The sequence below is a fragment of the Sus scrofa genome, chromosome 1, assembly GCF_054392235.1.
Source record: "Sus scrofa isolate SSC_HxYL_T2T_F1_AM1 chromosome 1, Sscrofa_HxYL_maternal_Yorkshire_Landrace_v2.0, whole genome shotgun sequence".
NCBI classification, from domain to species: Eukaryota; Metazoa; Chordata; class Mammalia; order Artiodactyla; family Suidae; genus Sus; species Sus scrofa.
The window spans coordinates 68,481,108-68,493,857 of NC_139383.1; the positions used below are offsets into that span (position 1 = coordinate 68,481,108).

General features: G+C 33.7%; 1 protein-coding gene across 18 annotated transcripts in view; it reads left to right on the top strand.

The window, feature by feature from the left end:
* The window catches only part of GRIK2 (glutamate ionotropic receptor kainate type subunit 2), a 629,197-nt gene that overhangs the window by 277,026 nt on the left and 339,421 nt on the right, over positions 1–12,750 (top strand). For all 18 annotated transcript variants that reach the window (XR_014806479.1, XR_014806478.1, XR_014806486.1 and 15 more), the window contains 3 exons: positions 2,846–3,027; positions 9,158–9,211; positions 12,014–12,187. Coding sequence is in view for 11 of the 18 variants with exons in the window: in XM_021073366.2 (XP_020929025.1) it covers positions 2,846–3,027; positions 9,158–9,211; positions 12,014–12,187 (410 nt within the window). In the remaining 7 variants the exon portion in view is untranslated. The remainder of the gene's footprint in view (positions 1–2,845; positions 3,028–9,157; positions 9,212–12,013; positions 12,188–12,750) is intronic.

Here is a 12,750-nt window from a genome sequence, read left to right on the forward strand (position 1 = left end):
CTAATTGCCACTTTTCATTTATAATTAATTGATTGCTTAATAACCTTGTCCCCCTATATATTTTTATCATGGTGTGGACAGGAAATTTGTTTACTTATATTTCATTTTATCCCCAATGTCTAGAACAATACTTAAGCTATAGTAAACTTTTAATAAACATTTGTTTGATACATGGGTAAATGTCTTTTTTTTTTTTTTTCCTGTCTTATTCCCACAGTCAGTGGTATTTACATTTTTTTAACTCACTCTTGGTGATGAAGTTGGAAATCATTCTTTAAATTAATTGTTTTATTGTCTTATGCTACTAGTTGATATAAAATAGTTATTATCTTCTAATATTGCTGTGCCAAATTGTTCAAAGGGAAGCTCTCATAAGACACTTATCTGAAACCAGATGTAACTTTGGAAATTGACCACACTCTGATGACCAAGAACATCACTTTAAAAGATAGTTAAAAAGACACAGGCATGAGCCCTGAGGATTCTGATTTGGCTGTTTAGATTGTAACTAGCTTCACAGATTACTTTCATACCTTCCAGAGTTTGGGGGCCACTGCCATACAGCAATCGTACTCTGGTTTATTTATAAAAAGTAGTTAAACAATGTTACTACCCTTTAAAAATGTATTCTAATTTAGTTGTAGAGTATTACCATGTGCAAAGAAATATATGGCTTTTTATACAGATTTTAGAGGATCTTATAAGCCCACTGTTAAACTTTACTACAATCAAGCAGGTGTTATAAATTCAAATATTTGATTTCACCTTTGTACAGCTTAGTGTTAATGGCCATTCTCATTATGAACATAACTTCCTAGACTGAATTGTAATATGTTTAATGGGTACATTTGATATCAATTAATTATCTAATATTTATTTTACTATAACTAGTAAATATTTAAATTTGTAAAACAAAATGAAATTATAGTATTATACTATGTAACTTACGCAAATATTATTTGTAGAATTTTAAATAGCAAAATTCTAAAATAACCTACACTGAAGTAAATTTTATGGGATGATATTTTAAAAGCAAAAGATACTAGGTATGTTCATGAATTTACATTTTTTTAAATTGTATATTTCAAGGATGAAAATACTAAAAATTAGTCATGTTATTTTATTAACTATGTTGCAGGATATTAAAGTGTATATAGCATTAAGTGTATAAGAGAATCTATTATTTATTTAAAAACTGAATGAAAAAATTCCTGGTTAAATTTTCTTCTTTAGATCTCATATGTTATTTTAATGCATAGTATATTTTTAGTCATAGTAAGATTTTTTAATTCCCATTTCCAAATAAAATAATATCTATGAAGGGTCATTTAAAAACACATAACAATTCTGTGACCTAATGAAGTCTATTAATTTGATGTCTTTTTGAAACATGTATGATGGAGCTACTTTTCTAGGAAAAGATTTGCTTTTGTTTTTTTTAAGCAGTATTTTTGGAAAAATTTTATTGAAATATAGTTTATTTACAATGTTGTGTTAGTTTCCTGTGTACAGCAAAGTGATTCAGTTATACATATGTATGTCTGTTCTTTTTTAAGACTCTTTTTCATTCTAACTTATTTATTATGAGATACTAAGTATAGTTCCATTTGTTATACAGTAGGTCCTTGTTGGTTGTCTATTTAATATAGTAGTGTATGTATTTTAATCCCAGACTCCTAATTTACCATGCCCCCTTTCCCCTTTGGTAGCCATATGTTTGTTTTCTATGTCTGTAAGTCTATTTCTGCTTTGTAAATAAGTTCATTTATATCATTTTTTAGATCACACATAGAAGTGATATCCTGTAATATTTGTCTTTCTCTGTCTGATTTACTTTACTTAGTACAATAATCTCTAGGTCTAGCCATGTTGCAATGTTTGTTTTAATAATAATTTCTGTAGCTATTTATTTTTGAAGAAATACAAAATGAAATGAAAGAAAACAATACAAAGGAAATTTTTATTTTTAAATTAAAATTTTTTTTTTTCTTTTTTAGGGCCACACCTGTGTTATTTGGAAATTCCCAGGTTAGGGGTCACATCAGAGCTGAGCTGCTGACCTACACCACAGCTCACTGCAACACCAGATGCCTCACCCACTGAGCAAGGCCAGGGATTGAACCTGGATCCTCATGGATACTCATCAGATTTGTTTCCTCTGTGCCACAATGGGAACTCCCAGGAAATTTTTATTTTTTCATTTAATTTTGATTCAGGCTATTTAGAGTCTATTTTATTAAGAAAAGTTATTTCATTCTTACATACACATCGCATTACTAGACCTTTACCTGTAAACAAAACCAAAAAGAAGTAACCAGTTTACAATAATGGAAAATAATTATACAAGTTATGTCCACTAAAAAACAGTACTTACTTAACTAGACAAACTAGAAAAGTAATCACTGACTTACAATGGTGTATAAGACATTGTCACAAAATATCTATTGATATAAAATAGAGAAAATCTTTGTGTATATATTTGCAAATGCATAGGAAGTATATGGAGGTACAGTATTTGAAGCCATTAAGGCAACACACTGATAGTAGAATTAGGGTTGGGAGAGAGACTATTACTCTATATTCTTTTATGTATTTATATTATTTACCTTAACTTATAGTCATGTTTGTCTTTCATACTTTGAGAAACACCTTAAGAATTTGAGAAGTTATTTTAACAAAAATAACTGGAGATTGGGAGTACTGAAGTAGGACTTGCAATGGTTATTCCATGAAATCCACATATACATAGCCAACAAAATCAGCTATTGTAGTATGTTTTGTGATTCTGTGACCCATTCTGTTTTTTCCTCTAATATTCTGTATTTTTTTTTCTTTTTCATTAAAGGTCTTATTCGCTTGCAGGAGCTCATCAAAGCTCCATCAAGATACAATCTTCGACTTAAGATCCGTCAACTGCCTGCTGATACAAAGGATGCAAAACCCTTACTAAAAGAAATGAAAAGAGGCAAGGAATTCCATGTCATCTTTGACTGTAGCCATGAAATGGCAGCAGGCATTTTGAAACAGGTAATAATCTCTAAATTATTTAAATTCTTTATTTATTCAACTCACATTTGAAGTATGTTTTGTTTTTGTTTTTTTTAAATCAAAGTGTTACTGTTACACAGTAAACAAAAAAAGCTAGTGAAGTTACCTTGATGTAATTTTCTGATAAAAAGTCTGACAAGGGCTTTTAATTAATCATCTTAAAAGAAAAGTAATATAAATATTGATGATCCTCAAAGCAAATTGTTTGTTTGAAGTTCTGAGGTTACTTTTAAATGGTTGCAATGCTGTTTGTTAATGTGTATATTGATTAATGCAATAGATACTTCTGTTTTGTGCTGAAATGTGGGAATAAACTTAGAATCAACAATTGAGCAGCTAAACCATTAAAATCCACTGGTAAGAAAAAGAGAAAAAATTATTCTTTATCTGGCATGTACTGTGAGATGCTTATACATCTGATCATATTTAGTCATCCCCATAACCAAATGATGCAGAGACTATCTCCACTTTGCAAAGAAATTCGGTCTCTGAAAGATTAAGTAGCTTGACCCATGTCCATTAGCAAGGAAACGGCAGGGGGATTTATGTCCCTCCTAGTGATCTAAAGAAATATTTATTCCAGAATAAAGCGTTGCCTACCTAAGGAGAAATGAAACCAATTCAGAGCAGTAACACCTCTTAATATTACTTCAACACTATTCAGAGTCAATAACACACTGAAAAACAATTATTATTAGCTCACATCTTACATAGGAGGGAACTTATGTAGGGGGTTAAATAGCTAGTACAAGGCTGTACTTACTATATTAGTAGAGCCTGAATTTGAACACAAGTCTTTGGGCTTTGTTTTTTAAGCTCTTTTATACACCCTGACTGACTGGAGATTAGCCAACTGTCTTGAAACCTCTAAAATGTAGCATAAAATATCTCTACTAGAGAGTTATGCAGCTTTAGATGTCAAATTATATCCCATAAAATATAACTACCAACAATAAGTGCTTGTAATAACATGGTTTGTTTATTAAGCAGATGTTTGTTCAATCTTCCAGTATGAATGTTGGTTTCACTATATAGTAAAATATTTAATTGGATTTGGAAAATTGCTCTAGCGTTATATTTGAGTAATAAAGAATCTAAGGGTGGTTGATGTTGTTTGGCTTTTTTTTCCCCCAAATAAAATGATGCAGTAAAATAAGCACTGGAGTCTAGGGTAGGGATTTGTTTTTCATTTAATGAAACAAACTATTCTTGATCACATTTACAATGCACAGACTTGGGAACGATACCTCTCCTTTGTGCCTGGAGTGAGTAGCACCACACTATTTGTTAGTGACAAAAAATGAGGTTTTGGTGTGCTTCCAAAAATATGTAAATGATCAGTTATCTTGTCTCTAGAGTAACTGACTCCAACTTATTTTGGAGGTAAGAGCATCTGAAAGGTGAGAGCCTCCATCACCTTTACTAATAGAATTTCCAGTCTGTCTTCTAATTGGTATGTCCATTTTCTTTTCTGGTGTGTAACCTGTTGTTTGCAAAAGGGAAACAGGATTAAAATAGTATTTAAAATATATGCAAAGGAAAGATGTATATAATTTTAACAGGATTAGTAGAAAAAAAAATCAAAATAAAGGTAAAATGAGAATGTAAAAGTTAAGATGATGTCAGAGTGCCATTATTACACAGACTGCAAAGATCCTGTAACACTGGCAGACCACACATATGGTGCTATTTTTTTTTTCCTTTTTAAATTTACTTTGTCCTAGAGAGCATTTGTTTTCTATTTGGATCTCAGTCTAGAAGCCAATTTAAGAATAAAATATATTATTTTTTTTATAAATGCAGCAGTACACTTAGTAGGAACTCTATTTTATGATTTATGAAATGTTTCTGAGACCCCTCAACATTGGCTAATGATGGAAAGCCAAAGAAATGGTTACAGAAGTTGAAGAGAAGGCATAAAAGGGCTTTCAGCTTGTCCAGCTTGATCCAAGAACAAATACTAGGAGTATCCAGAAAAAGGGATGGATTTATCAGTTTAGACTTTTGTTTTATTTAAACTAACTGAGCTCTTACTAGATATGGAGCAATCCTGAATTTGAAGTTTTCCTGTCTGAGAGCTTTGAAAGTGAATGGAGCTTGAGGCTGGCTAGATTTCCTTTGAGGCAGATCGAGGGCACTCATTGGTGTACATGCCTGAATAGCAAAAGATTCCACCTCTACCCAGATTTGTCAAAGAGAAGCCTCTATGGCAGGGCCAAGATGCTGTGCAGTAAAATCTCACAAGGACATTGTATTATAGAAAAAAAAAAAAAAAAAAAGCAATCAAGAACTTTAACGTCTGTATCAGAGAGTGTGAAATAATTTTTTTTTACTCTGGAAAAACACAAAAGCAGATGCAGATAAACTCCTACAGCAGGAAGAAGTAAAATTTAATTAAATTTTAAGAAATATGTATCTCCCGTTGTGGGGCAGTGGTTAACAAATCTGACTAGGAACCATGAGGTTGAGGGTTCGATCCCTGGCCTTGCTCAGTGGGTTAAGGATCTGGCGTTGCTGTGAGCTGTGGTGTAGGTTGCAGACGTGGCTCAGATCCCATGTTGCTGTGGCTCTGGCGTAGGTTGGTGGCTACAGCTCCGATTAAACCCCTAGCCTGAGAACCTCCATGTGCCGAGGGAGCGGCCCTAGAAAAGGGAAAAAGACAAAAAAAAAGAAAAAGAAAAAGAAAAAGAAATATGTATCAATTGCACCCCTCCAATTGTTAACCTTAAACAGTGTAACTTCCAGATATAACCTGAAGGATAAACTGGTTGCAAATTATATGCCTGGATAACTGCATGTGTCAATTTGTCATATGGCATTTTTAACACTAGATTCATTAAATGTTAGGAAATTCTAACAATATTTTGATCTTGGAAAAATTAATCTGTGGTATTTCTAGGAGGAATGACATGGCATGAGCAATTTTCTACAGTGGCCACTCATTTATAAGAGTGATAAGATAATAACTATTCTTTTTAATATTGTTTGAAATATGCATACAGTTCATTCAAAAATAGTAGTAGAAAAAAACATAAATGCTGTAATTAAAAGAAGGTCCTCTGAGTTCTCTTGTGGTGCAACATGTTAAGGATCCGGCATTGTCACTGTAACAGCTTTCATCCCTGCTGTGGCGCAGGTTCAGTCCCTGGCCCTGGAACTTCTGCATGCCATGGGTGTGGCCAAAAAACAAAAAATAAATAAACTTTTTAAAAAAAGGAGGCCCAGAACAAGTTCTTTTTAAAATCCCATTGGGAATTTTTAACTAACCTCTCAAAGTGCATCCCAGCTTTGCACTATTGCTAAATGTTGGAGTGTAGGTACTCAGTCAAAAATAACTAACCTCTTCTGCTTAGATCATAGTTTATTGTCCATAATTGACTCCTGTTTTCAGAATCAAAGGCTGAAGGGAGGTCAATGAAAGGCACATAAGGTCCTCAGTTATCCCTTATGATATTTCTTTATGAGGTGATGAAGAAGAAGCCTGTGGCCTGTGTGTGCAAACTGCTCTTCCACCACCCTCACCTCCAAAACACAGTTTCCAGTATTGGCCTTAGATTTCCAAGTTGTCAAATTATCAAAGAGGAAACAGGCAGAAATTTTCAAATGTATAAATTCTTCAATTGATCTAGATCTTTGAGAATATAAAATGTGCCACTTTATAAAAAACATAGATTATGTTTTATGTTCAGAGTCTAAGAGTTGGAGACTTGGAGTTCATCTTTCTTTACTCACTGTCTCAATTTTGTTGGCTAACCTGTTTATTCTTATTATGTCTGTAAAATAAGTATAATAATAGGAGAAACCACAAAGGATTTTTAATGAGGCTTAAACTGATTAAAATGTGCAGTGTGCTTAGAATAGTACCTAACATTTTTAGCCATTATTTCAGTGTTATATATAGTTATACGTCTAAATCACAATTTTGCTATCTTTATTTCTATGCCTATTGAGTTGATAAAGTAAAAAAGTATTGACAAGGGTAATGCTCAGCTGTCATTGAGTAGTTCTGAAGTTGGGAAACCTTTAATATATATTCATGAGGAACAATGAACACCTTCTACAAAGAGTTTCTTATAAATTTTTTATTTAATTGGAGAAAATTTCTATTTTTCTTAAGATGCAAACTTCCTCAGAGTTTATTGGCTCATATAATTTTAACCATTCAGGAAATTTTATTTGGTTCCTAAAGGTTTTGCATCCTATTCAACTGTGTGTGTGTTTTGGGAACTTGGGAGCAGGGGAGGGCTCCCCACACCTTAAGCAAAGCTCTAATACCAGCTAATCAATTCTGACACTGTCTGGAGATAGCATCAGATTTTACAGGTTGAGGCTTAGTCTTACAAGACATATTCCCCACCCAACCCCCATTTCAGATGCCCATTGCACATCCAAGTTCTCACTTGTGCTTCTGACCCACTGACTATACATTGGAAATTACCATACCCCCTTTTAGGTTCAGTTGATATGCTAGGGCAGCTCAGAGAAAGATTTTACTTACTAGATTATCAGTTTGGTATGAAAGGATATAACCCAGTAACAGCCAGATGGAAGAAATGCATCAGGCAAGATATGGGGAAAGGGCAGGGAGCTTCCATGACCTCTCTGAGCATGCCACCCTCCTCACATCTCTACATGTTCACCAGCCTGGAAGCTTTCCAAATCCTCTCTTTTTGGGTTTATATGGAGGCTTCACTTCATAGGCATGACTGATTAAATCACTGGCCATAGGTGATTGAACTCTTTCACAGGAGGTCAGGGCATAGAAGTGAAAGGTACAACCTTCTAATCACAAGGATGGTTTCCCCTGGCAACCAGCCTCCGCCTTATCTTTGGGGATTTCCTAAAGTCACCACATTTCCCCTAAACTCAGTTGTATTTGAAAGGGGCTTGTTAAGAATAACAAGCTCTGAAGCAATTTCAGGAACTGAAAAGACCAAATATCATAACAAAAGATGCTCCCAATGGTTTTCTTGTTCAGGAAATTCCAAGGGTATCTGGAGCTATGTGCTAGAAATGAGGATGAAGACCAAATACATATTTCTTATTATAAGTCACAATATCATACTTCCTAAATTCCTTTCCTCTGCTCAATTCTTTGATGCCCCTTTCATTAACAAATGTTTCTCTCTTTTTAAAGAATACATTTTATATGTCCCCCAATTTTCACAAACATCTTTTGTCTTAACTGAGCAGCTAATGTTGTGGAAATACATATTTTATTCTAGCTAATTGGTTATACCTACCTATGAGCATGGAATACACAAGATGTAGTTGGGGCAGCTACTTAGTAAACTAATTTGAGTGGTTTGTGGGTGAGTATTAGATACACCTGAAAATACTTGTTTCTTACGAAGAGCTCTTTATTCCCCGCAAAAATGCATCATTTTTCAATTATCATCACCAACAACTGTTCATTATCCAACAGCTATTTCTAAAGCATTCTCTATTTTCAGAAAGGAAATTGACACTTCTTATGACTGGAAGTTCTAGTCCAAAAGTCCTTGTTTTAAGACCGAAAAGTTTAAAGTTGATGAGGACTATAGAAGTGTGCAAAAAAACATAATTGTCAATTGGTCTATTAATATAAAATAATTTACATTTGTATAGCAGTGATTTACATTTGCTTCATTAATACTAAGAAAACATCTCTAAAATGCTAAAATATAAAAAATTCAGTTGACATTGTACTTTGCAGCACTCTTCCTAATTGAGTATCACTGTTCAACAAAATTAAAATGGTGTTCCTTATTATGGTGTTTGTAGTGGGGACATTACAGATATAATGAACTAAGATGTCCTAATTTCAGGTTTTTGTTTCAAATTTAATGCATCCTTTAATATGTAAAACCGTAAGCTTTACAATTGCAAACATTCAACTAATAGCTTTTCTATCAAGATAATTAATTGTTTTGGAAATTCCTTCAGTAATCACTGATCTTCTTTCTTCTTTAACTAAGGAGAAAAGATTTAGTTTGACCCAATTTGAATGTAAACTGAATATTATAGGCTGATTACCACCTACTATTTTGTTCCCACTTATCTTATTGACACAATGTATTTCATATAATGTAAACCTTCAATATTGATATTTTTATTTTTTACTTCTTAGGCATTAGCTATGGGCATGATGACAGAATACTATCATTATATCTTTACCACACTGGTAAGTAATTTATTAAAACATAAAGATAATGCTCTGAGTTTTATTATAATGAATTTCAGAATGAAAAATAGGTTTTCAAGTGGGTTTTAAGAAGTAATATAACGACTGGCACTTCTATAGTTATAATTTATTTTATTTTAATAAAACCCAAGGGGAATTATCACAGAGAACTAATGATTCTTGGGGGGAAACTGATGATTTTGAAATAATATCCTTTCAGATCATTTCAGATATCAATTTGAAATATTATAACTTGTTTTTATGTTGCTTTAGAGGACTTTCAGAGCATAATGGATTTTAAAATTAGAGTGCTGAGAAATCAATGTTTTAGACAAGCACAAATTCTTATGTTGTTATCTCAGCTCTATTGACTTAAGGAAAATGAGGTTTATTGAAGCTGCTCCTTTAGTAGATTAAATTTTCTATTCTATTTTTGCATAAATTGGATCTTTTAAATAAACGTGATTTAATTTGCAATTAGCACATTGAATGTTACCTTTATCTTTTGTCTTTACATGCTCATTACATAGTTTCTCCTTAATATGCATGAAAATCTGACTTTAATCCTTTTATCAAACCTATTTCCCTTTGCTCTATTTCTTTTCCAGTATATTATCCTAGTTTTCCTTCCACTAGTCACTAGTTCTGTCGCTAGTTCTTTCCTGCCCATCCCCCCAATATGAGCGTATCTGCAAGTTTGGGCTTGTATCTTATTTTCTTTTCTCCTCTTCAATTATTTTCTTTAAAACTGGAATGTATTTAGAACTTCGATCATTACCTTTGTTCAAATGAAGTCTAAAGTTCCATCTGTAATATTCCAAAATCATTATATATTGCAGAACATCTCTAATTGTGGCATTAAGATAATTTCAAGTATTTAAACCTTAATGTATTATCGTCTGACCTCCTTCAAAACTTCCTTTGTCTCTGGCTCTGGTAGCCCCAACACAATCCTATTGTTTTCTCCTCTGTATTATCTCCAGCATGCATCTTCTCCTTTCCCACACTGATAGGTCTAACCAGTGCTCTCTCTTTCTTAACTCGAAAGTTTTTCAGTTGATCTCCTAGTTTTTAGGAGCCTTGAAGTTATCAGATTAAATTACTAATATTTAGTTGATCACAATAGCTTTTTGTAAAAACAGCTTATCTCCAATAGAGGTGTTTCATGCTATGGGTTGTATTTTCCCGGTAAATACTAAGATTCACTCTGCTGTATCTCTATATCACCTCCCGCCAGGTTTGCAGCCTCTAAGAAATGTAATGATGGGCAGTCGAGAGTGAGTAGAAGTCTTTATCTATCAGCAAATTATGTTTCAATACTATTGCAACTCAGTTCTACCATAATTATAAGATTTTAGGGAAATCAAAAGTATCTCTTAATAAGGAAAACAAAACATACTTAGTTGAGGATATATAGAACTCATTAGCCTGTTATTAAAGGCCTTTTTTAGTTTGAGTCTAACCTAACTTTCCTGTTTTCTTTTGCTGCTGCTCTCCTTCATGAGTTCTCTTTTATAGCCAAACTGATCTGGATCAGTCTCCTGAGCAGGTTTTATATCTTCAAAATGCTGTGTCTCTGCTAACATTTCTGTCTCGTTTTGTCTTTTGCCTATCAAAAGCCTGACCATTCTTTTAGTGGCAGCTCAGATCCCATCTAACCAATGGAGTTTTTCCTAACTATTAAAGTCTAGAATCATCTGTCTTGCTTCAAACTCCTTGCACTTATCACTTCTACTCTTTTGCCCCTTAGCATAGATTGTAATACATTAGAGTAGATAGGTAGATAGATAGATAGATAGATAGATAGATAGATAGATAGATAGACTGACATGTCTGTGTATATCTGACTCTCTGCTTGGCTAGATTACAAATGTTCAAAACAGAAAACCTAAAGGTCTATTATATTTTTCACAGAGCAGAGCTCAGGCCAATGACAGCTTCTCTCCACTAAATTTTATTCCTATTATATAGTCTGTGCTGCTGTATGAGTCCAGGCAAGCTGTACTCAGGGCCTATGGCATTGATCTCTTCCTGGTTCTCAGCAGTTCCCAGTGTTGTCTGTAAGAGCTGAGGATTAGCTAATGCCAACTCAAAAGAGGGGAAAAGTCCCACATGCTGCCATGTTCTCATACTGATCTCTGGCTTCCCTGACAGCTTTGGCTTACTCTCTCCTGGGAAAACCAAAGGAGAAAGCCAGAGCATTCACTGTCTCAGAGTGGCAAAGGCAACCAAAATCTAAAGGGTTCCTTATGGTGAAGTTGCTGGACGAGTATAAGAGAAAAGAACTGCAAGAGCTCCATAACCAATAGCGCCAGTCTTATTAACTTTTTAATGATCTGTTTCTTTAAAAAAAAATGCAAAGTGAAACAACAACAACAACAACAAAAATGTCAATAACCAGTCAAAGAAGCAAAACATGGAAAAGCACCTAGAGTCAGTTAAATGTAAAACAGTAATGCATAAAATTTAAGGGGCAAGCTATTCCTAAGATAGAAGAAAGCTTATGCAAACCTCAAAGGTAGGTTGTAGAAAAGCTTGTTGTTCCATTGGTGGAATTTGAATTTTTTATACACACACACACACACACACATACACACACATATGTTTATATAGAATGTATATATTTACATTGGCAAAGCATGAGGATAATATATTTGAATCTTGGCAATGTGTGATGTTTAACATCACTTGAGACACAGAGATGCTAACTATTCTAAAGAAAGCAAGACTACATGACTGTTACAATTAGCTTGCCTGTGACTATTTTCTCTTGGTACTAACACAAAGAAATTTATCTTTTAGGATCTCTTCGCTCTTGATGTAGAGCCCTACCGATATAGTGGTGTTAATATGACAGGGTTCAGAATATTAAATACAGAAAATACACAAGTCTCCTCCATCATTGAAAAGTGGTCCATGGAACGGCTACAGGCACCACCGAAACCCGATTCAGGTTTGCTGGATGGATTTATGACGGTATGAACACCCACTTAAAGATCAGTTTGTGTATTTCTAAGTAAAATTGCATAAATTATTAAGTCCTCTAGATCCAAACTTTGGTTTAGTTGTGTAATGTTAAAGGGATGATACCAGAACTACTATTGCAAATAATTCTATTCACAATTTTCTAAATAAATTTTATATTGCAAATTTACTTTTATCCAAGTATCTCAAGACATTACAACTATCCTTAGAATGCTACAATGTAGAGATTTCTCTAAAAGTTATCAGCACCACAAAAAGGGTGAATTAAAGGTAGAAAAGAAGATAGCAACCTAAAAGTTATCCTTCTGATCTTAACCACTGATACATGATTATTCTTCATCATGGTGGTTTCTGATACCTGATGTCATATAGACAATTTATATCACACAATTATTTTCTTGGAGTTGCCTCTGTGGCTCAGCAGAAACAAATCCAACTAGTATCCATGAGGATGAGGGTTCAATCCCTGGCCTTGCTCAGTGGGTTGGGGATCCGACATTTCCTTAAGCTGGTGTGTAGGTCACAGATGTATCTCGGATCCTGCGTTGCTGTGG